Source organism: Carcharhinus amblyrhynchos, unplaced genomic scaffold, assembly GCF_965287045.1.
Source record: "Carcharhinus amblyrhynchos unplaced genomic scaffold, sCarAmb.v2.hapA scaffold_39, whole genome shotgun sequence".
In the NCBI taxonomy this organism is placed as follows: Eukaryota; Metazoa; Chordata; class Chondrichthyes; order Carcharhiniformes; family Carcharhinidae; genus Carcharhinus; species Carcharhinus amblyrhynchos.
This window is the reverse complement of record NW_027649780.1, coordinates 7,261,491-7,286,275: the sequence shown is the minus strand read 5'-3', so window position 1 is coordinate 7,286,275 and position 24,785 is coordinate 7,261,491. Positions and strand designations below refer to the sequence as shown.

The following is a 24,785-nucleotide window of genomic DNA, read 5'->3' as shown; positions in this document are numbered from 1 at the left end:
GTCCGAAAGATGTGTTGTTACGTACATTGGTCATGCTAAATTCTCCTTCTATGTATCCAAACAGATGCTGGAGTGTGGCGACTCAGGGATTTTTGCAGTAACTTCATTGCAGTGCTAATGTAAGACTACTTGTGATGCTAATACATAAACTTTAAAACTTTAGTGAGATGGATAGAACCATGGTATTCAATCCTAAAAAGTTTGAGGTAATGCATTTTGGGAGGACTAACAAGGTAACGGAATGCACAATGAATCATCAGATCCTGGAAGAACAGAGGTTCAGAGGGACCCTGGTGTTTATGTCCGTAGCTCTCTGAAGACAGTAGGACAGTTACATAGGTGGTTCAGAAGGCACATGGGATCTTTGCCTTTATTAACTGAGGCATTGAATATAAGGGCAAGGAGGTTCTGTGGAGCTGTATAAACCACTGGTTAGGCCACAGGTGGAGTACTGTGTGCAGTTCTGGTTGCCACACTACAGGAAGGATGTAATTGCAGTGGAGAAGGTGAGAGGAAATTCCCAGGCTGTTCGCTGGGCTGAAGTGTTTCAGCTCGCAAGAGAGATTGGATAGGCTGGCGTTGTGTTTCTTAGAACAGAGAAGGATGAAGGGGACCTGATTGAGGCATATAAAATTCTGAGCGGGGGATTGAAAGGAAGTTTTCTCTTTAATAGAGGGGTCAATAACCAGGGGCCTGGATTTAAGTTCAGGGCAGGAGGTTTATAGAAGATGTGAGGGAAAGCTTTTTCACTCAGATGCTGGTAGGAATCTGGAACTCACTGCCTGAAAGGGTGATAGAGGTGGGAATCATTATAACATTTAAGAAGAATTTAGATATGCTCTTGAAATGCCATAGTATGCAAGATTATGCAATATGTGTGGAAAATGGGGTTACAGTAGAACGGTCCTTGATGGCTGGCGCAAACACGATGGACTGAAGGGCCTCTTTCTATGCTGTAAAACTCATGCTGATCACTCACGTTGGCAGCAAGTTCAATATCATCATCAATCGAAACCACCACCCCCTGTATCTTCACTAATTGAAACAATCCATTTAAAACATCTTTAGTTGAGGAAAGTAGCCATATTTCTGTTATTTCTCCTGCATGGAGATTTTCGGCTGTGTGTGTCCAGGACAGGAAGCAGTGAGCATGGATCTGTCAATCAGCCTTAATCAGCACCTTCAGGAGAATTGGGAGGGTGAAGATTAGCTACAGCAGAGTGAGAATGGAGGGAGAGTGTGTGGGATGGAGATTTACAGCTTTTGTGGAGTGAGAGAGGAAAGAATGTTCCATAGAAACTAGAATTGTCTGTCCTGAATTTCTATTCTGTACTGACTGTGATGCATTTTGTAAATTGTTTTTGCAGGATATTAGAAGAGGAATCACACAGATAAATCTTAAGTATCACATCTCAGTCTGACAGAGTCACCCAATTCCTTGGAAACTAATTTTCCTCAGCCTCTGAATATAGAACATAGAACATTACAGCGCGGAACAGGCCCTTCGGCCCACGATGTTGCGCCGACCAGTTTTTTTAAAAAAAAAACACTGACCCACTAATCTAAACCAAACCCTTTTCGTCCATAAACCTGTCCACAGATCTCTTAAACGCCCCCAAACTAGGCGCATTTACAACTGCAGCAGGCAGGGCATTCCAGTCCCTCACCACCCTCTGGGTAAAGAACCAACCCCTGACATCCGTCCTATAACTACCCCCCCTTAATTTAAAGCCATGCCCCCTCGTGCTAGCTTTCTCCATCCGAGGAAAAAGGCTATCACTATCCACCCTATCTAAACCTCTAATCATCTTATACGTTTCAATAAGATCCCCTCTTAGCCTCCTTCTTTCCAGCGAAAACAACCCCAAATCCCTCAGTCTCTCGTCATAGGACCTCCCCTCCATACCAGGCAACATCCTGGTAAACCTCCTCTGCACCCTCTCCAAAGCCTCCACGTCCTTCCTGTAATGTGGGGACCAGAACTGCACACAGTACTCCAAGTGCGGAATATGAAGGAGAAATGTTTGATCGGTCTGTGAACTGCAAAATTTTAAGCAACAGTGCGACTGGAAAAACACTGCGATACAAACACACACCCCCCGAGTGAGAGTGTTCCAGTGCACTGAGTGTGGAAAGAGTTTTAACCAGTTACACAGCCTGAAAATACATCGCAGCATTCACAGTGGGGAGAGACCATACCGTGTTGTCTGTGTGAACAAGGCGTCAAATGATAAAACTGCAATGAGACAAGGAGACCAACAATATGGAAAAACCATGGAAATGTGAGGACTGTGGGAAGAGATACAAAGCGCCCTCTCGACTGGAAGCTCATCGACGCAGCCACACTGGGGAGAGGCCGTTCACCTGCTGTGTTTGTGGGAAGGGATTCAGTGATTCATCCACTCTGCAGAGACACCAGCGAGTTCACACCGGTGAGAGTGCATTCACCTGCTCTCAGTGTGGGAAGGGATTTACTCAGATATCAAGCCTGCAGACACACCAGCGAGTTCACACTGGAGAGAAGCCATTCACTTGCTGTCAGTGTGGGAAGGGATTCAGTAAGTCATCCAACCTACAGAAACACCAGCGAGTTCACACAGGAGAGAGGCCATTCAGCTGCTCTGAATGTGGGAAAAGATTCACTCAGTTATCTCATCTGCGGGCACACCAGCGGGTTCACACTGGGGAGAGACCATTCACTTGCACTCAGTGTGGGAAGGGATTCACTCAATTGTACAGTCTGCAGACACACCAGCGAGATCACACTGGGGAGAGACCATACAGCTGCTTTCAGTGTGGGAAAGGATTCATTCATTTATCAAACCTGCAGACACACCAGCGAGTTCACACTGGGGAGAGGCCATTCACCTGCTCTCAGTGTGGGAAGGGATTCACTCAGTTATCCAACCTGCGGAGACACCAGCGAGTTCACTCTGGAGAGAGGCCGTTCACCTGTCCCGTGTGTGGGAAGGGATTCACTCGGTTATCTACCCTGCAGTCACACCAGCGAGTTCACACCAGGGAGAGACTGCTCATTTGCTCTCAGTGTGGGAAGGGATTCTGTGATTCATCCACCCTGCTGACACACCAACAAGTTCACAAGTGATTACAGGGATTGGATTCTGCTGTTATTGTTTCTGTTCTCAATTACATCCTGGACTGCATTTTGTTCATTCTCACAGTTGGTCAATGGGGAGGGTTTCTTTCTGCTGGACTGGCCGGTCTCTCAACTTTGCCTCCAGTGGGCTGATGCTCTTTGAGTCTTGTTCCAAATACCTGGTTTTAAATTTCACAAGAATCACAGAGTGACAGGGTGTTAGGAAGGTCAGAGATATTTAGTCAGCATTTCTGTTTGAAATTCCCCAAATGCCCATCCAATTTCCTTTGTAATTGTTTATTGTCTCCACTTCCCCCACCCTTTAGTGAGCGAGTTCCAGCTCATTACCATGCACTGCATCAAAATATTCTTCCTCACATCCCCCTGCATCTCTGACTCAAAACCTTAAATCTGTGTCCCCCTTGTCCTTGTCCCATCAGCGAATGGGAACATCTTTTCTTTGTCCACCTTATCTAAATCTGTCAGAATCTTGCCCACCTCTATCAAATCTCCTCTCAACCTCCTTTGCTCCAAGGGGAACAACCCCAGTCTGACATCGACAATAAAGAACAAAGTAACAGAATATGTTAATACCTGGAATCGAATGGGAATGTTTAATTACTGTTTCAAAAATATTGTGAACATATTGTCCTGGACAATAAAGGAATTTGAATAACTCACCTTGGGTGTGGTGAAATGAAAGGTCCTTTACAAATTCAGCCTAGCCATAAGATTTGCACTCGAGTGAGCATAAGATATTTCACTCCAGCTATGATTCAACTGACCCACGAGGAAGTTTTTAGCCAACAAAGTTAATTTAAGAACACAGTTAAAATATAATAAGAAAAATTAGCATAATTTTTACCAATTGCAATAAAAAGCAACCATGATCTTGTCTCAACCTGAACAGCTAAGTCCAAATCAAATAATCCCTACAAACTTACAGCTCGTTTTAGGCTTTGCACAGAAAGCAAGTATGTTCACGTGATGCTGGATTTTGCAGCTTTTTAACACCTGTTGTGAATTAGTCCTTTAAACGTTGATTTCAAACTTTGACTTCCCAGTTCTGGAAATTTCAGGACCTTGAGATAGAGAGAGAGAGAGACAGACTGCTCGCCAGTATCTTCCAGCTGGCAACTCACAGGTAGCAGAATCTTCACTCCACGGAAAGAGATGAGAAACACTACTCTCAGTCTGCAGTCAAAAGACCTTGTGACAAAAGAAAACTAAAACCGTTCTCCTGTTAAAGAAATGTCCAAAGACAGCATTGACCTTTTAATCAGGCTGAACACAACAGTTTGAAAAGGGTCATAAAACTCCAGGTTACTGGATTAGCCCAGACTGAAAATAATCAAGCTGCCCATTATATTCAAAGAACAGAATCCTGACAGTACAGAAGGAGGCCATTTGGCCCATCAAGCCTGCACTGACAACAATCCCAGCCTACCTCAGTAACCCCATATATTTACCCTGCTAATCCCCAGAAATGAGGGTCAATGTAACATAACCAATCAACCCAAACCACAGAACTTTGGACTGTGGGAAGAAACCAGAACACCTGGAGGAAACCCATGCAGACACAGGGAGGATGTGCAAACTGCACACAGACAGTGACCCAAGCCAGGAATCAAACCTGAATCCCTGATAATGAGAGGCAGCAGTGCGAACCACTGTGTCACCGCGCCGTCATATTATTCCTTGCATTAGCTGAGTTGTAAATCAGTGAAAGCCAGCACATTACTTGGTCTCTGAAACACTCCTACATCCATGAACTTGTTTAAAGAAATCCACATTTGAAAGCCCAGCCAGTATATGAAATATCAGCACCATAACAGGGGGAGATAAGAAAGACAGACACTATATTTGATCTTTTCAACAGCCCATCTGAGAGTTAAGAATGTGTGACATGATTTTGCGATACCGGAGTGTGTGCAGATGTGATCTGTTACATGTAAAAAATAGCAAGCCTAAATGCATGGTGAGATGAAGTGAAGAGTGGGTCCCAAACACACACAGCTACTTGAGACACAGCAGGAGATGAAATGGTTAATGTGGCCAGGGGATTGAAACAACATTGTGACATCATCAAGGCATTGACACACACTCCAGAGAGAAACTGAGTTCAAAACAATCAGGATTCAATTAAACACAGTGCACATGGACACAATGTGAGGAAAATTAAAGTAAAATGGATAAAATTATAGATTGGGACAATTAAGAGCTTGAAAGAAATAACACTGAGTAAGAACTGTCCACAAGTTGGATAGGGGTAAAGAGAGAACTGGAGAATCTTTTACATCTACAACTCATGGCGTTCCTTCAGGACAAGATAAGATTGAGTAAATGTTACCCCACGCTGGGCCAGAACAGAACTGGGAAATAATGGAGTGAAATTGAATGAGGGGTCAGAGAGAGAGAGAGCTCTCCTCCCCCTCCAGGTGTGGACTGTAAAAATCCACGTCCCTTCCTTAAAGATTACTAGGCTTACCTATAACCTCTATCTTACTAACTTCCATGTACTTACCTAAAAGTCTCTTAAAAGACCCTATCGAGTCTGCCTCCACCACCACTGCCGGCAGCTGATTGCACGCATCCACCACCCTCTGAGTGAAAAATGTACCCCTGACACCTCATCTGTACCTACTCCCCAGCACCCTAAACCTGTGTCCGCTTTTGGCGACCATTTCAGCCCTGGGAACAAGCTTCTGAGAACCTACTCGATCAATACCTCTCAACATCTTATATATCTCTATCAGGTCACCCCTCATCCTTCATCTCTCCATGAAGAAAAGACTGAGCTTTCTCAACCTATCCTCATAAGGCATGCCACCTAATGCAGGCAACATTCTTGTAAATCTCCTTTGCACCCTTTCTATGGCTTCCACATCCTCCCTGTAATGGGGTGACCAGAATTGAGCACAGTACTCCAAGTGGGGTCTGACCAGGGTCCTATGAAGCTGCAACATTATCTCTCGACTCTGAAATTCAATTCCTCAATTGATGAAGGCCTGTACACCATACGCCTTCTTAACCACAACTTCAACCTGCACAGTTGCTTTGAGCGTCCTATGAACTCGGACCCCAAGATTCCTCTGATTTTCCACACTGCCAAGAATCCTACCATTAATATTAAATTCTGCCATCCTATTTGACCTGCCAAAATTAACACTTTACACTTATAGCCATCCTATTTGACCTGCCAAAATGAACCACTTCTTAGAGGGACTCACTTTCTGTTAAAGAGCCTGCAAAACCCTCTCACCCACTTTCCCTAAAGTGCATCAATCTCATCAGGAAAACTCCAGAACAATCAAATATTTTTACTGATAGAAGTGGTTAAAACAAACAGAAAATGACGAGAGGATCAAAGACAACCAGACTAAAAGGATGTTCACAATGTTCTGGACACAAATGGTTTCTCTTTAATTCATCTGTAGTCTGTTCCCTGCCCTCTTTGTGGAAAACTTCCGCTCAATCCACAAGCATGACCCTCACATTCCGCTTGCCATTAGAATTCACCATCTTGCTCTCATGCTCATATTTTTGTCCTCGGCCTTGTCCTTGTAAAAGGAGTTGACAAAATGCATTAGTGTCAGTCCAGGATAGAAATTCACAACAGACAATTCTAGTTTTTATGGAACATTCTTTCCTCTCACATTTCCCAAAAGCTGTAAATCTCCATCCCACACTGTTTTGACAAAGGGTCACCTGGACTTGAAACATCAGCTCTTTTCTCTCCTTACAGATGCTGCCAGGCCTGCTGAGATTTTCCAGCATCTTCTCTTTTGGTTCCCATCCCACACACACTCCCTCCATTCTCACTCTGCTGCATCTAATATTCACCGTCCCAATTCTCCTGAAGGTGCTAATTGAGGCCAATTGACAGATCCATGCTCACTGCTGAAAATCTCCATGCAGGCTGCCAGACAGATATATGTCTAAATGACTGAACTAAAAATGTGTGGAATATACAGACTGGATTCACTTCCTTACCCTTCAGTTTCTGCAAGTCCCCAATTTCCCCCAGAATGAGAAAAGAAATGGAAAGGGGGAAACATTGATTTCCTCCCAGATGTTGCACAGAGGAGGAAGTTTCACCCTGAAGCTCATTGGTCAACTTCCGCACTGTGACATCACAATGGAGCCCTGCCTGAATCAACCAATCCGCAATGTTGTTTTTTTGCTCCAATGGGACACTGAGCGTTAGGAACGTCCACGCTAGAATCAGCCAATAGGAATCAGTCTGCTCTGGCATGACGTTTTGGGTTCCAGTGCGCAGGCCCGGGCGCACGGACCCGGGAGCCCCACCCCCGTCCATTGTTCCCCTCGCCCTGCCTCTCCTCGAGCCAAGGTTTCCAGACAAGCGGCTGGCGGCTCCGGCCAGAGCGAGAAGCAGCTTGGTGTCTCCCCCTCCCCGGACCGGGACAGCGCATGTCCAAGGGAGAGGAAGGTGCGCATGTGCGGGGGCGTGCCCACCCTCGACCTGCTGAGCGATTAACCAATGGAAAGAGTCAGAGGTCCGGAAGAACGCTGGTCCTCCAGCCAATCAGAGCGCGGATTTTGTGCAACTGAAGATTGATCTTCAGACAGGCTCGAACTTCCTCCTGTCCAACATCTGTGAGTAAAACACTTTCTTTCTCCCCCTTTCCATTTTTTTTCTCATTCTGGGAGAAACTGGGGACTTGCAGCAACTGAAGGGAAAGGAAGTGAATCCAGGAGGGTGCAGATTCTGGAAAGGTTGGCCCAGGTCTCTCTTTCTCTTAAAGACATTGGCATCGTTTGCTCCCTCAGTTTGACACATTGATTTGTCTGGCTAAAAGGTCCTTTCCTAATGTTCACAATGAAAGGGCTGGTTTCCCCAGGAGATGGCTGACATTTCAGGGGATAGTAAATTAATATAGGACAGAGATATGATAAAGTATATTTATAATTATATCTAGCTGTGTAATATAGTACTGTTGCTATGTTATATATTTCCAGTCACTTGTTCAAACAGAGAGTTGTTAGTCTTGAATTTATCCCACAGGGATCAGTGGAGGCTGAGGGCCACTTAATATATTCCAGGGTCAGATGCACTGATTTTTGTTTGATAAAAGGGTCCAACGTTATAGGGAAAGGGTCAGAAAATGCAGATGAAGTTAAGGTGAGGAGGAATTTCCTCACTCAAGGATGTGGTGAAGTTTTGGAATTCTGCACCCCAGAGGACTATGGAGTCTCGGCCATCAAGAATTTTCAAGCTGGAGATTGATAAGTTTTGAGATATTGAAGACATTGAACGCCCTGGGGAATAGTGTGGGAAATAGTGCTGAAGTAGATCAGCCAATTCTTAATAAATGGTTGAGGTAGTTCAATAGCTGAATGGCCAACTGCAGCTCCTATTTCTTATGATTTCTGTGTCCAGGAAGGATGCACTGAGCATAGATCTGTCAATCAGCATCTTCAGGAGAATTGGGAGGGTGAATATTAGATACAGCAGAGTAAGAATGGAGGGAGAGTGTGTGGGATGGAGATTTACAGATTTTGCACAATGAGAGGAAAGAACATTCTGTAGGAACTAGAGTTGTCTATTCTGAATTTTTATCCTGTACTGACAATGATTTATGTAAATTTCTTTTACAGGATATTGAAAAAGGAATCACAGGCTGCAATGTCAAATGTCATGTCTAGATCTGACAGAGTCATATTCCTTGGGACGTGATTATCATTGGCCTTTAAATCTAGAAGTATTGTCTGGTCTTTTGATTTGAAAAGTTTCAAACGTCAGTGGAAAAGTGCCAACACTGCACATTCAAGTGAGAGTGTTCCAGTGCACTGACTGAAAAGCCTTAACCAGTTGCACAGCCTGAATAAATATCACACGATTCACAGCAGGGAGAGATTGTACACGTGTTCTGTGTGTGTGGATGAGGCTTCCACTATTTGCCTACCCAAGAGAGAGGCAAGGATACCTGCAACATGGAGAAACCATGGAAATGTGCAGACTGTGGGAAGAAATATAAAGTTCCATCTCGGCTGGAAATTCATCGACGCAGTCACACTGGGGAGAGGCCATTCATCTGCTCTCAGTGTGGGGAGGGATTCACTTGGTTATCCACCCTGCAAAGACACCAGCGAGTTCACACTGGAGAGAGGCCATTCACCTGCTCTCAATGTGGGAAGGGATTCACTCAATCAACTGGTCTGCGGGCACACCAGCGAGTTCACACTGGGGAAAAGCCATTCTCCTGCACCCTGTGTGGGAAGGGTTTCATTCAGTCATCCCACCTACTGAATCACAAAGCTACTCACACTAATGAGAGACCCTTTAAATGCTCTGACTGTGGGAGCTGCTTCAAAACCTCTGGTGAACTGGTGTTCCACCAGCGCATTCACACTGAGGAGAGACCGTTCAGCTGCTCTCTCTGCACAAAGAGGTTTAGAAGGTCATCCCACCTGCAGACACACCAGCGAGTTCACACCGGCGAGAGACCATTTACCTGCACCATATGTGGGAAGGGATTCACACAGTTATCCAGCCTATGGGCACACCAGCAAGTTCACACTGGGGAGAGGCCATTTACCTGCTCTGTATGTGGGAAGGGATTCACTCTGTCATCGAACCTGCTGAGGCACAAAATCATTCACACCCAGGAGAGACCCTTTAAATGCCCTGACTGTGGGAGCGGATTCAAACGTGCTTCGGATCTGAGGGACCACGAGCGAATTCACACTGGGGAGAGACCATTCGGCTGCTCTGTGTGTGGGAAGGGATTCACTCAGTTATCCCACCTATTGAATCATAAAGTCACTCATAGCAATGAGAGACCCTTTGAATGTTCTGACTGTGAGAGTAGCTTCAAAAGCTCTCAGGATCTGATGTCCCACCAACGCATTCACACTGAGGAGAGACCATTCAGCTGCTCTCACTGCACAAAGAGGCTTAAATGGTCATCCGCACTGCAGAGACACCAGAGAGTTCACACTGGGGAGAGGTCCTTCACCTGCTCTGTGTGTGGAAAGCGATTCACTCAGTTATCCAGCCTGCTGAAACACGAGCAAGTTCACAAGTGATGACAGGGTTTGGATTCTGCTGTTACTGCTGCTGTTAATTACAGTAAGAAGTCTCACAACACCAGGTTAAAGTCCAACCAGTTTATCTGATAGTAATCCCACAAGTTTTTGGAAACGGTGTCCCTTCGTCAGGTATGTGGGAGGTTCTGATCAGAGAAGGGCATATAAAGACACACACAGTCCACAGGTTTCTTTCTGCTGGACTGGCCACTCTCTCAACTTTGCTTCCAGTGGGCTGATGCTCTTTGAGTCTGGGAGAGCTCATTTCCACTGAAATGATCCACAAAAGCTGGTGAAAGACAATTACTTTATCCTGGATAGAAAATAGTGCTTTTCACCACTGCAGGTAAATCTAAAATAAATACAGAAAGAACTGGAAAAACACAGCAAGTCTGGCAGCATCTGTGGAGAGAGAAATAAAGTTAATGTTTCACGTCCAATTTAACGCTACTTCAGAACTAGAGAGGGAGAAATGTGCTGGTTTTGATGCTGGTGAGGAAGAGGAGAGGGTCAGATAGAACAAAAAGGGAAGTCAGGGATTGGTTAGAAGGTGGGTGAGATTAAATGTCAAAAATATCCTGAAACAAAAGGCAAGGGAGAGGTAATGGTTGCAGTAAAGAAACAAAGCAATTTTGTCACTAGATTACTTTAATTGGATCTTCAATGACTTGCTCCACTTTCTCATTATCAGGAATAGAATTGTTTCATACTATCCCTTTATCTGATTCTGTACAATCCCTTATTTACACAGTTTCAAATGTTGAGGCTAATCAGAGCTTGAAGGTCTCTCTCGCCAGTACATTTATCCTCACTGCACATTCTTCACATATACAGCAATCAAACTTTTACACTTTACTGCAAATAAAAATCAGTCTTTCAGTATGCCTCACATCCTTTATTAAGTACCTGGATGAGTACTTGGCAAGTCATAACATTCAAGGCTATGGGCCAAGTTCTGGCAAGTGGGACTAGGTGGGCAGGTCAGGACGTGTCATGCATTGGTGCAGACTCAATGGGCCGAAGGGCCTCTTTGCACTGTAGTAATCTGTGATTCTGTGAACTAACTCATTATTGATCTTTCAACTATAATTCAATTGAGGCTCACCACTTATTCAGTCATCTATTACTGATTGGTAGCTAATTATCACAGTAATCTTTAATTAATACATTTGGTTATACTGGGGAAATTCCTAGTAGGTTATAGATATTTCAAGTAACCAGGGATTTAAATTACTAACAAAATTCTAAAAAGTGAAATGACCTAAGATTAGGTTTACAACAGGGGGACAGCCTATCAGACACGGATAAACACATTAAGATATTTAACTAAGTATAAGATTTGGTCAAATACTTCTGACTTAAACATACACTTTGGATCTTTAAAAATGTATTTTAGCTGTATGTTAAAGAAATCTGTACACTTTAGCCAAAGCAGGTTGCCTCAAAGCCCAATGGGACAAGAGCATATTGAAATAAACCACAATCTTTAGGACAATGAAACTACAGAATGTGTAAGTTCTTATCAATAACAGTTACTAGCAGTAAGGTCTTCTTGGCCCCTTCTTGAATAGAGTAGTTCATATTGTGCAGATAGAGCAGGCCTTCTCAGAGTCCCTTACGATTTGAGTTATTCATATTATCCTGATAAGGTTGGCCTTTTCAGACACAAGAACATACTTCTGTCTGGTCTGGCCATTGACATGCGCCAGAGTTGATGGGAACCTTAACATGGACCTTTGTGGCCAAAGTCAGCAGTTGCTGAGCAACAGAGGGGGCAGCACAGTGGTTAGCACTGCTGCCGCACAGGGCCAGGGATCTGGGTTCAATTCTGGCCTCAGGTCATTGTCTGTGTGGGGTTTGCACATTCTCCTCATGTCTGCATGGGTTTCCACCAGGTGCTCTGGTTTCCCCCTAGTCCAAAGACTTGCAGGTTAGGTGGGTCGGCCAAGCTAAATTGCCCCTTAGTATCGAGGGGACAAGCTAGGTAAATGCATGGGGTTACAGGAATAGGGCCGGGGTGGGATTGTGGTCAGTTCAGACTCAATGGGCCGAATGGCCTCCTTCTGCACTGTAGGGATCCTATGATTCTAACAAAGGGAAGAAGGATCTGGATTTTACAGATCAGTGAAACCCCATGAGGTCAAAGGGTAAATGCAATTGGCTGAAGTATATAACAGGTATTAATTGTGATTGATTTGTATTGAAACTGACTGGTTCATAATTAATAAAAGGCAGGAAATGTAAACTTGGGAAAGGTATAATTGACCTGTCTGCTGTATGTAACCTTAGAGTGGTGTTGGAATTCTCAGTGTCTTCTCTTGTAGTAAGTCATTGGACTGCCCAATGCTCATTCTCCCATCAATCGTTGGTTAATATAGATACGTCTTTAACCGGAACACTGGCCTTTGTGAGTCTCTGTGTTGGCTGAAGTTTTTGACAATACCTAGCCTCCAGAGAATCCTGCAATAGTTAATACAAGAAACACTAGTTCAAAAATACACTTTGTGAAAGACAATAGGTTTCTTTCTTACTAATCTTGATCAGGTTGAACAAAGAGCCTCATTCTTGAGCCAGACTTTGACAGAATATAACATCCTCCAGCTTATCAAAATGATTGAAGAATTCCATACCTTGGACAAGTTCTGCTTGCTCAGCAATGTCTAGCTTTATTGCATTACAATCTCCTCATATGTTAGGGTTGAACATGGCTTCCTTGACCTTGTTATATTTAACTATTAATACAGATGAAAGTGATCATTTTCATTTGTGAGTTTCCCACATCACAACAGTGACCACACTTCAAAAGAACTTGGCTGTGAAACACTTTCCAGGATCTTGTGGTCATGAAAGGGACTGTCAGAATGTAATTTCCTTTTTCAAAGTAGACCCCAAACTTGGATGTATCCCACTCAGTCCGCTCACGGAGATTATCAATAAAGACTGAATCTTAATTTTGAGTAACAACCATGCCTTTCACTCCACTTCCAAATCTCCTGTGAAAATCTAAACACGATATATTGTTAAATTGTTTGTTTTAAAATAGAATATGGGTTGTTGTGATTTGGAATTCACTGTCTGAAAATGGTGCAGGAAGAAAATTAAACTGGATCTTTCAAATGGAACTGGACAGATTCGAAATGAAATATGGGATTAATGGAAGAGCTTCTTCAAAGGAATATCATGGGTACAATCGGTGGAATGGCCTCCTTCTCTGCTCTGAGACTCATTTGCATTTGAAGAAAGTGGCAAATACCTGGAACCCACTTCCTATGAGGGGGAGAGCAGAGATGATGGAATGTTTCCAAAATAAAATTGCTTGAGCAATTGAGAGAAATAAACCAACAGGGATAGAACAGGGAAATGGTTTGATTCACAGGGAGCCAGCGTGAACTTCCTGGACCAAAAAGCCCCATTCCCAATCCTAATTCCTGACTTAAAGAGTGTGTCACTTGATGGGTATCCATAAAGCAAATGAAGTCAGCAACAAAGGCTGATGGTGAACAGAGCTAACTCTGTATCAAGCTGAGGACTGTGGGAGCAGCAGGGTGAAGGGGTTCTGCAGTGAAGAATGGACACAGGAGCTGATTGAATGATACATGTGACAATAAATTAAGTCAAGTTCACAAGACGTCGCCATACTCTTTTGGCAGAAATTTGAGGGAGCTGAAGGATATCAATGTCTTTGAAAGAGAAAGAAAAAGATACCTGGGCCCAGTCCTGCCCCTAATTCCAATGTTCATTTGTAATCTTGACATGGAGATGTCGGCATTGGACTGGGATAAACACAGTAAGAAGTCTCATGACACCAGGTTAAAGTCCAACAGGTTTATTTAGTAGCAAAATCCACTAGCTTTTGGAGCGCTGCCCATTCATCAGGTGAGTGGCAGTTCTGTTCACAAACAGGGCTCATAAAGACACAAACTCAATTTACAGAATAATGATTGGAATGTGAATCTCTATAAGTAATGAAGTCTTAAAAGTACAGACAATGTGAATGGAGACAGAGTTAAGGACAGGTTAAAGAGATGTGTATTGTCTCCAGACAGGCCAGTTAGTGAGATTTTGCAAGCTCAGGCAAGTCGTTATTGGGGGGTTACAGAAAGTGTGACATGAACCCAAGATCCTGGTTGAGGCTGTCCTCGTGTGCGGAACTTGGCTATCAGTCTCTGCTCAGCGACTCTGTGCTGTTGTGTGTCGTGAAGGCTGCCTTGGAGAATGCTTACCCGAAGATCAGAGGCCGGATGCCCGTGACCGGTCAATGCCCTTGTTGGAGACAAGAACAAATTTGAGTATGTCTGAAGCTCAATCTGCAGTGTCATAAAACCCGCGCTCTGATTGGCTGGAGGTCTATGCGACTTCCGGTCCTCCAGAGCTGCCGATTGGCCGGAGCCATCAAGATTCGTCTCAGCGACTGAGGGGGCCGGGGACTTGGGCCCAACGATGTCACTGCGTAGGAGAGTAATCCTGATTGGCTGAATCAGGCATGATCCCATTGTTGACGTCACAATGTTCCAGTGGGGTCATTTCCGTCCTTTATTATGATTGGGTCCGGATTGACCAATGGAAAGAGTCGGAGTACCGCAAGTAGAATTACCCTGAACCAATTACAGCGCAGAATTTGTGCCTATGGCTGCACTAAGCTTTCCCTATTGTCTGAATGCGGAGCTCCTGAAGGTGCTCATTCCTGCCCAGCAAAGCTGCTGCTTTCTCTCTGAAGCAACCTGTCATCACTCGTGAACTTGCTGGTGTCTCAGCAGCCGGGATGAAACTCTGAAACCCTTCCCACACTGAGAACATGTGAATGGCTTCTCCCCAGTGTGAATTCGCTGGTGTACCCGCAGGTCAGATGACCGAGCGAATCCCTTCCCACACTGAGAGCAGGTGAATGGTTTCTCCCCAGTGTGAACTCGCTGGTGTTTCTGCAGGTCGGTTGACAGAGTGAATCCCTTCCCACACTGAGAGCAGGTGAATGGTCTCTCCCCTGTGTGAACTCGCTGGTGTCTCTGCAGGACAGATGACTGAGCGAATTCTTGCCCACACTGAGAGCAGGTGAACGGTCTCTCCCCAGTGTGAAGTCGTTCGTGTCTCTGCAGGTTTGATGACTGAGTGAATCCCTCCCCACACTGAGAGCAGGTGAATGGTCTCTCCCCAGTGTGAACTCGCTGATGTCTCTGCAGGTGACATGACCGAGTGAATCCCTTCCCACACTGAGAGCAGCTGAATGGTCTCTCTCCAGTGTGAACTCGCTGGTGTGTCTGCAGGTGGGAGAGTTGAGTGAATCCCTTCCCACATTGAGAGCAAGTGAATGGCCTCTCCCCAGTGCAAACTCGCTGGTGTATCTGCAGGTCAGATAACTGAGTGAGTCCCTTCCCACATTGAGAGCAGGTGAATGGTCTCTCCCCAGTGTGAACTCGCTGGTGTCTCTGCAGGTCAGATAACTGAGTGAATCCCTTCCCACACTGACAGCAGGTGAATGGCCTCTCTCCAGTATGAACTCGCTGGTGCATCCGTAAGCTGGATAACTGAATGAATCCCTTCCCACACTGAGGGCAGGTGAATGGCCTCTCCCCAGTGTGGCTGCGCTGATGAGTTTCCAGCTTAGATGGGACTCCATATCCCTTCCCACAGTCCACACACTTCCATGGTTTCTCCATGGTGCAGGTGTCCTTGCCTCTACTTCGTCCACACACACAAGATTACAGTCTCTACCCACTGTGAATGGTGTGATATTTATTCAGACTGTGTAACTTGGAACACGCTCACTCAAGTGTGGCAGTGTGTTGATGCTTTTTCACTCACACTGACATTTCAAATCTTTTCAAATTGACCGACTGGACAATCATTTCTCCGTCTGGATTCAAAGTCCGAAGATATTGACGTCCCAAGGAATATGACTGTGTCACATCTAGACGTGATGTTTGAGATTTCGGCCTGTGATTCCTCTTTCAGTATCCTGTAAAATGAGTTTCCAAAAGTTATCAGTGTCAGTACAGGATAGAAATTCAGAACTGATAATTTCTATGGAACATTCTTTCCTCTCTCATTCACCAAAAGCTGTAAATCTCCATCCCTCACACTCTTTCCTCACTCTCAGTAGGTCTGGCAGCATCTGTATGGACCAAAGAACTGGTGTTTCAGAGCTTTGACAAAGGGTCATCTAGACAAGAAACATCAGCTCTTTTCTCTCCTTACAGATGCTGCCAGACCTGTTGAGATTTTGCAGCATTTTGTTTCTTGGTTTCAGATTCCAGCATCCGCAGTAATTTGCTTCTATAAGGCTGCAGATACCTCCTCCCACGTAACATGCGCGTGTCCAAGACATCACCACTTGTTTCCCTTATTTCTTTAGCACCCATGGTGCTCTCCACAGTAAACACAGAGGAGAAGTATTCATTAAAAATCTCACCCATCTCCTGTGGCTCCACACACAGATGGCCATACTGATTTTTAAGAGAATCTATTCTCTCTCTAGCCACCTTTTTACTCTTAATATAGCTATAGAACCTCTTGGAATTTTCTTTAATCTTACCTGCCAGACCCATATCATACCCGCTTTTTGTCCTCCCGATGTCCCTCTTCAGTATTTTCTTACACTTTTTATAGTCAGAGTGATTCACTTGTCTCCGATTGCCTAAACCCAACGTATGCTTCCTTCTTTTACCTGACCAGAGCCTCAATGTCCCTTGAGTGTTAGAGATCCCTAAATTTCCCATTCTTTCCCTTCATCTTAACAGGAATATACTGCCCCTGGACTCTTGATATCACACTTTTAAAACCTCCCATTTGCCAGTCATTCCTTTCCTTTCAAACAAACTCATCTGATCGACATCTGCTAGATCCTGCCTAATGCCCACAAAAGTGGCCCTGCTCCAGTTTAGGGCCTTGAGCTGTGAACCTGTCCTATCTTTTTCCAGAACTATTTTGAAACTATTGGTGCTCCCAGACAGAGGAGAGAGAGGGAGTTCCACTGTCTGGACTGTGGAAGGAAACCGGAACACCCGGAGGAAACTCACACAAACACGGGGAGAATGTAGAAACTCTGCATAGGCAGCGACCCAAGGCTGGAATTGAACCCGGGTCAAAGACAAACAAAGAACAAAAACAGGCCCTTCGGTCCAACAAGCCCGCGCCGCCATCTTAACACCACCAGTCCCCCCTCCACCCATGACCCTTATCTAATGTTTTATGGCCATCCACATTGAGGGAAACTAATTTAGGGACAATTTATTACTGCCAATCAGCCGAATAGCACATCTTTGGGGTGTGGGAGGAAACCGGAGCACCCAGAGAAAACCCACGCAAGCACGGGGAAAACGTGCAAACTCCCACAGACACTGGCCCAAATCCATGTGTCTGTACAGCAATCAGTGTTAGTGACTGAGCTGTCGTCTTGCCCAGCATCTGGTCCAGTTTAAGCACACACTAACGACATGAAGCACTAGGCCAATCTCGAACAACCAAGAGCAGCCCAAGTACGACCCATCGCGTGTATGTCCCTCGTTGGACACAAGGTGGACCGACTTAAAACCTGTGAATGAAAAAGAGAAGAAAGAGAAAAAGTCCCTGGCACTGTTAGGCAGCTGTGCTAACCACTGTGCCACCGGGCCACATGTCAGTGCCATCACCCGACTCCACCCCAGTCTCAGCTCATCTGGAACTCTCATTCATTCCATTGTGACGTCACACTCATTCACGCGTTCAATTGTGACGTCACACTCATTCACCCGTTCCATTGCGACGTCAGGACTTTACTCTCCATTCACAATCCCTGCCGGCCTCCCACATTCAGCCTCAATGGCGGCAGTCAGCCCGGGTCCAACACTACAAGCTGCGGCTCCATTTGGTACAAACGGGGAGAACCGGAAAATTCTTTTCCGGGGTCTGGGTTTGAACAACATGTTTACGAAGCCTCTCCACCCACCCGCAATGTTTATCTTTCCCCACACGCCATCCTCTACCTCGTATTGGTCTCGCGTCCAAGTTAAAACCATTCGTCTTCCGTTATTACCCGCACTGCGCATGCTCCAGCTCCACCCCTCATTCACTCCGATTGGTTGGAGGACCAGCTGCTCCCGCTCGGTCCTCCAGCCCCGCCCCCTCTTCCTATTGGCCCGGAGCTGCCGTCAATCAGTCTCCGGGCATTGTGATGTGGAGCATGCGCAGTGTTATTGCTGTCCTTGGCGCTTGTTTATCCCGGAGAAGCGGAGTCAGCGTTAGGCGGTGGCTGGGCGGGTCTGGAAACACTTTGTGGATCCGCAAACCCTTCAGAATCATTGTCAGCTCCCTGGTTTGCAGCTGCGGGGCTTCTCCCTCCCTCCCTCCCAGGAACAGGCCCAGGTTAACGGCCCCATCCTGGCTCAGCCACTGGAGGATGGTTCACATCAGAGGATGGGGGAGGGGGACAGTAAATAAGAGGTTACACTTTGGCCTCAAATCAATGAGGACTCTGATCTCTGGGAAGGAAGGAAACCCTGGGAGGTGGGCGGGGAGGATTCACAAACACCCGCTGGAGAACCCAGCACCCCCAAATAAGACCCATTGGTTTGATTGTCAATCTGTCATAGCGAGACTGACTTTCATAGCCAGGGGGTTGAATATAAAAGTAGGGAGGTCTTGCTGCAAGTGTACAGGGCACTGGTGAGGCCGCAACTGGAATACTGTGCGCAGTTTTGGTCGCCGCACTTATGCAAGGATATTTTGGCCTTGGAGGGAGTGCAGAGGAGGTTTACTAGGTTGATACCGGAGTTGAGGGGGTTGAACTATGAGGAGAGGCTGAATAAACTAGGCTTGTACGCGTTAGAGTTTAGAAGAATGAGGGGGGATCTCATTGAGACATATAAGATGATGAATGGGATGGATAGGATAGAGGTACAGAGGCTCTTCCTGCTCAGAAAGGACAGTAGGACTAGAGGGCACAGCCTCAGGATAAGGGGGGGACAGTTTAGAACGGAGTTGAGGAAGAACTTCTTCACTCAAAGGGCAGTGAATCTCTGGAATTCTCTGCCCGTTGAAGTGGTGGAGGCTGCCTCACTAAATATATTTAAGATGCAGGTAGGTAGGTTTTTCATAGGCAAGGGAATTAAGGGTTATGGGGAGAAGGCGGGAAAGTGGAACTGAGCCATGACAGATCAGCCATGATCTTATTGAATGGCGGGGCAGGCTCGAAGGGCTAGATGGCCTACTCCTGCTTCTATTTCTTATGTTCTTATGTAGACAGGAGCTGGAGAACTGAACCCAGATAGAGGAGAGTGAGGGAGAAAACTGGGAGTGGAGGAAAGAAATGGTGAGATAGATTTGGATTTCAGCCCAGGGAGGGGGGAGAGTATGTGGGACAGGAACTTAAAGATATGGGGGAACAAGAGAGGAAAAAATGTTCCAGAGAAACAAGAATTGTCTGTTTACAATTTCTATCCTGGACTGACAGTGATGACTTTTCTAAACTGTTTTACAGGATATTGGAAATGGAAGATTTACAGACTGCAACCAGCCATTCAATTCATTAGGGTCTGAATATCATCGTCCTTTGAATGTGGAAGAGAAATGTTTCTCTGTTCTGTCTGCGGGAAAAGATTTTAAACATCAGTGTGACTGGAAAAGCACCGAGACACACACACACCCAATTGAGTGTTCCACTGAACTGACAACGAAAAGAACTTTAACCAGTTACACAGCCTGGAAAAACATCACACCATTCACAACAAGGAGATACTGTACATGTTCTGTATGTGGACAAAGCTTCAACTGATCATCCAACCTGGAGAGACACAAGGACACCGACAATTTGGGGAAACCATGGAAATGTGAGGAATGTGGTAAAGGATTCAAGTATCCATCCCTGTTAGAAAACCATCGACGCATTCACACTGGGGAGAAACCATTCACCTGCTTTGTGTGTGGGAAGGGATTTACTCAGTTGTCCTGTTTTCAGTCACACCAACAAACTCACACTGAGGAGAGGCCATTCAGCTGCACTTCCTGTGGAAAGAGGTTCAGGTCTTCATCCAACCTCACTGCACACCAGCGAGTTCACACCGGGGAGAGACCATTCAGCTGCTCCGAGTGTGGGAAGGGATTCACTCGATCCTCCCATCTGCTGGAACACCAGCAAACCCACTGTGAAGAGAGGCCATTCAGCTGCACCAGTTGTGGAAAGAGGTTCAGGTCTTCACCCAATCTCATTGCCCACCAGAGAGTTCATTCAGGGAAGAAACCGTTCACCTGCTCTGTGTGTGGGAAGGAATACACTCACCCATCCAACCTGCTGATACACCAGCGAACTCACACAGGGGAGAGGCCATTCACCTGCTCTGTGTGTGGGAAGGGATTCACTCAGCCATCCAACCTGCTGACACACCAGCGAATTCATAAGTAACTGCATTGTTGGATTCTGTTATTTTTGCTGCTGTTAATCACATTTTAATACTGATAACCTGATAATATTTGGCTTGCTCCTGCTGATATTAACAAACTCTATAACTGGCTGGCTCTTAAATATCTTGGCTATGTTGCAGATTTTTGGAGCTGTAAAGTCCCTTTTTGAAAGCACCATCTGTGATATTTTCCCTTGATTCAAGAACAGCATTTCCTGGAAGTTCACCTCCAATCTTCACCAACCTGACTTGAAAATATTTTTGAGCAGCCTTCACGGTCGCTGGCTCAAAATCCTAGAATTTCATCCCAAATAGCACTGTTGGTGCACCTACACCCCAGGGACTGCAGCAGTTCAAGAAAGTAGCTCACCACCTCCACTCTTTCAAACCTGAATATCATCAGCCTTTGAATGTGAAAAGAAAAATATTTGTCTGTTCTGTCTGTGGGAAAAGATTTTAAACATCAGTGTGACTGGAAAAGCATCGAGACACACACACACACACACACACACACCTGAGTGACAGTGTTCCAGTGAAGTGACTGTGAAAGAGCTTTAACCAGTTACAAAGCCTGAAAAAAAACATACCATTCACAGTGGGGAGAAACCGTACACAGGTTCTGTGTGTGGACAAGTCTTCAACTGATTGTCCAACCTGGAGTGACACAAGGACACCGGCACCATGGAGAAACCATGGAAATGTGGTGATTGTGGGAAAGGATACAGTTACCCTTCTGAACTGGAAATGCATCGACGCGCTCACACTGGGGAGAGGCCGTTCACCTGCTCCACCTGTGGGAAGGGATTCACTCAGTCATCCAGCCTGCTGACACACCAGTATGTTCACACTGATCAGACACCTTTCAAATGTTCTGACTGTGAGAAAACATTTAAAAGCAAAAAGTATCTGCTGAGGCACCAACACATTCACAGTGAGGAGAAGCCATTCACCTGCCCCTTGTGTGGGAAGGGATTCACTGCTACATCCAACCTGCAGAAACACCAGCGAGTTCACACTGACAAGAGACCCTTTAAATGTCCAGACTGTGGGAAGTGCTTTAAAACCTCCGGTGAAGTGACGTGTCATCAACGTGTTCACACTGATGAGAGACCATTCAGATGCTCTCACTGTGGGACTGGCTTCAGGCCATCATCTGAACTCACTGTACACCAGCGAATTCACACTGGAGAGAGACCATACACCTGCTCTGTGTGTGGGAAGAACTTCATTCAGTCTTACCATCTGCTGAAACACCAGCAAATTCATTCCGATATAAAACCTTTTAAATGTTTTGACTGTGAGCAGAGCTTTAAAAGCAGCAATGGTCTCATGATGCACCAACGAGTTCACACTGGGGAGAGACCATTCACTTGCTCTGTGTGTGGGAAGGGATTCACTCAGTCATACAATCTGCTGAAACATCAGCAAATTCACTATAATATAAAACATTATGAATGTTTTGATTACGAGCAAAACATTAAAAGCAGCAACAATCCAATGATACCCCAAAAAGTTCACACTAGGGAGAGACCGGTCACCTGTTCCGAATGTGGGAATGGATTCACTGACTTACAGCAAATGCTGAGACACCAACAACTTCACGAGTGTCTGCAGGAGTTGGATTCAGCTGTTTTTGCTGCTGTTAATCCCATTGAGGACTGAACGTGTGGGTTAATCTGAGGTGTGTAAGAAATGTGCCCCAGCCACTCTCTTCCATGGTTCAGTAGCTCTGGATGCAGAACAGAAGCTTCTTTACAACTGTGTTTAGAGTCAGGAAGAACAACGGTGAACGTTAGAAACTGTAAGATTTTATTCTGGGAGTCAGAGATTCCCTAAAAAGGCAGACAGTATCATTGGAGATTTTAAATCATTTTATTCAGAAGCAACAGTTTAGATATGGTACATCAGTTAAATAGGCAGTAAAGACAGATGACCCATAACAAGTGAGAATGGTTTTCTGGACCGGGGGATGCTGAGCTCCGTATCTGGAAGTGACAGTCTCCTCGGAATGGTTTACTGATCCCAAATCGGGGGGAAGCTGAACTCTGTGTTTGGAGGTGACAGTCTCCTCAGAATGGTTTACTGGTCTCCGATCAGACACTCGGACGGTTGAAGTTGATCTCTGCAGCTGGAGGTGACGGTCTCCAGATCTCATTCCTCTGGATCCAGTCAATTTGGTGTCAGTCTGGATCCAGCACCGATCACTTTGAAAAACTCTTTCCTGTCCAGAGTGATTTTCTCCCTTGAGCCTGTTTAACCTTCACTCAGAGAGTTAGTTAACATCCGGGTCATCAGATCCAACCTTACCGGTTTAGAAATGTCTTGTTTCAGGATTTGTGACAGAGACATGTCCTGGGTAGAGAGAACAGACCTGTCCTGTGTTTGTCACCCGGTAAACTGTGTGGAAGCTTTCATCATAAGATGTGGAGATGCTGGAGTTGGACTGGGGTGGACACAGTAAGAAGTCTCGCACCTGATGAAGGAGCATCACTCCGAAAGCTTGTGATTCCAAATAAACCTGTTGGACTTTGACCTGGTATTGTGAGACTTCTTACTGTCCTTCATAAGAGAGCAAGCTTTTTCTGTTAATATTCAATAAATTTCTTGAAATTTTATGAAGATTCGATGGGGATTTCTATCAAAACATGCTGTCAAATCAGAAATTGGTGTAAAACTGTTCCTGACTGTAAGTGACGCTTCCAGTCTGAAAATGTCTTTGATCTGAAGTTTCCAAGTGTTTATGTGACATTCCTGAGTTTTCTGATGTAAGGCAGTGGCAACAACTGGTATTTACTGTTAACAGATTAAAATATATGCTGCACAGGAGCTGAAAGGTAAGGAGAGGGAAGATGGAGAAATTGTAATTCACCAAAGGTGTACACATGGTGTTTGTCAAGATTTCCTTTTTAACTAACAATCAATTCAATGTACTGTTTGGGAGCAGGTCCAGCATTAGGATTAGGGTGAGGTATTAATTAGGGTGAGGTGTCAGTTAGGGTTAGGATCCAGGGTGGAGGTTGGGATCTTGGTTTTGGTGCTGAGAATGCAGACAGAAATTGGGATCTTGCTGTGTTTATGTGTGGAGTTCAATCGCTGCAGTGTCTGAGAAATCAACTTCAGTTTTATCTGATGTGACTTTAAGTTTAACAGAGGGATTGAAGTTTTTAAAAATTCTTCCATTTCTACCTCAGCGCGGATCGAAACTCCCCACATATGAACATAGGAACAGAGTAGGCCATTCAGCCCCTTAAGCCTGTTCTGCCCCATTAAGTGAAATCATGGCTCTTCAGTGGCCTAACTCAATATACCTGCCTTTGGCCCATATCCCTGAATACCTTTGCTTAACAAAAAATGTATCTATCTCAAGATGTAAAGGTGGCAACTAATTTAGCATCAACTGCCTTTTGTAGAAGAGATTTCTGAGTAGAAGTGCTTCCTAATATCCTTCCTGAAAGGTCTAGCCCTAATTTTTAGACTGCCTCTTGGATCGAGACTCTCTAACCAGTGGAAATAGTTTATCTTCATCCACCCTGTCTTTTCCTGTCAGTATCTTGAATACTTTGATCAGATCAGCCCTTACCCTTCTAAATTCTGAAGAAAACAGGTCTAATTTGTGTAATCTCTCCTCAGAGGCTTGGCATGGTGGCACAATGGTTAGTACTTCTGCCTCATAGTGCCAGGCGTCAGGTTCAATTCCCAGTTTGGGTCACTGTGTGGAATTTGCCCATGTCTTCCCGTGTCTACATTGGTTTTCTCCAGTGCTCTGGTTTCCTCCAACAGTCCAAAGATGTGTGGGTTAGGTGGATTGGCCACACTAAATTACCCCCTAGTGTTGGGGGAACTAACTAGGATAAATGCATTGGGTTATGGGAATAGGGCCTGGGTGGGATTGTAGTCGGTGCAGACTCAATGGGTCGACTAGCCTCTTTCTGCACTGTAGGATTCTATGATATGTGGTACCCAGATCTGCTCACAGTACTGCAAGTGGGGTCTAATCCAGTGTTTTGTGAAGCTGCAGCATAACTTCTATGTCCTTATACTCCAGTCCTCTCAATGTAAAGGCCAGCTTTCCGTTAACCTTGATTATTTTCTCAACCTGAACCCCCAAGTCTCTTTGGACATCCATTGCATTGTAATTCATACCATCTAGAAAGTACTCTGATCTTTCCACTACCAGGGAGAGTGAGTTGATGCTTTCAGGCATTCTGTAGGATTCCCTCCCACAGTCTGATTGGATGTGTCTGTCTGGGGGCATTTTTTCCTGGCAG

At 45.2% G+C, this 24,785-nt stretch overlaps 5 protein-coding genes across 5 annotated transcripts in view; 4 read left to right on the top strand and 1 right to left on the bottom strand.

The window, feature by feature from the left end:
- Nucleotides 1–3,646, top strand: part of LOC145335558 (uncharacterized) — a 35,650-nt gene extending 32,004 nt beyond the window's left edge. Inside the window, exon 4 of the mRNA XM_080181363.1 lies at nucleotides 2,288–3,646. Within this exon, the coding sequence (XP_080037489.1) occupies nucleotides 2,288–3,106 (819 nt within the window). The 3' untranslated portion in view covers nucleotides 3,107–3,646. The remainder of the gene's footprint in view (nucleotides 1–2,287) is intronic.
- The window catches only part of LOC145363729 (uncharacterized), a 356,716-nt gene that overhangs the window by 22,179 nt on the left and 309,752 nt on the right, over nucleotides 1–24,785 (top strand). The window lies entirely within an intron of this gene.
- On the top strand, nucleotides 9,053–10,571 carry LOC145335544 (uncharacterized). Its single transcript, XM_080181342.1, has one exon. It carries the CDS (start codon nucleotides 9,053–9,055, stop codon nucleotides 10,145–10,147), a length of 1,095 nt encoding a protein of 364 aa, XP_080037468.1. The 3' UTR covers nucleotides 10,148–10,571.
- Nucleotides 14,732–24,785, bottom strand: part of LOC145335571 (uncharacterized) — a 16,288-nt gene continuing 6,234 nt past the window's right edge. The window contains exon 4 of the mRNA XM_080181377.1: nucleotides 14,732–15,568. Within this exon, the coding sequence (XP_080037503.1) occupies nucleotides 14,875–15,568 (694 nt within the window). The 3' untranslated portion in view covers nucleotides 14,732–14,874. The remainder of the gene's footprint in view (nucleotides 15,569–24,785) is intronic.
- The window catches only part of LOC145363621 (uncharacterized), a 22,958-nt gene continuing 18,080 nt past the window's right edge, over nucleotides 19,908–24,785 (top strand). Inside the window, 1 exon segment of the mRNA XM_080218804.1 lies at nucleotides 19,908–21,917. Within this exon segment, the coding sequence (XP_080074930.1) occupies nucleotides 21,199–21,917 (719 nt within the window). The 5' untranslated portion in view covers nucleotides 19,908–21,198.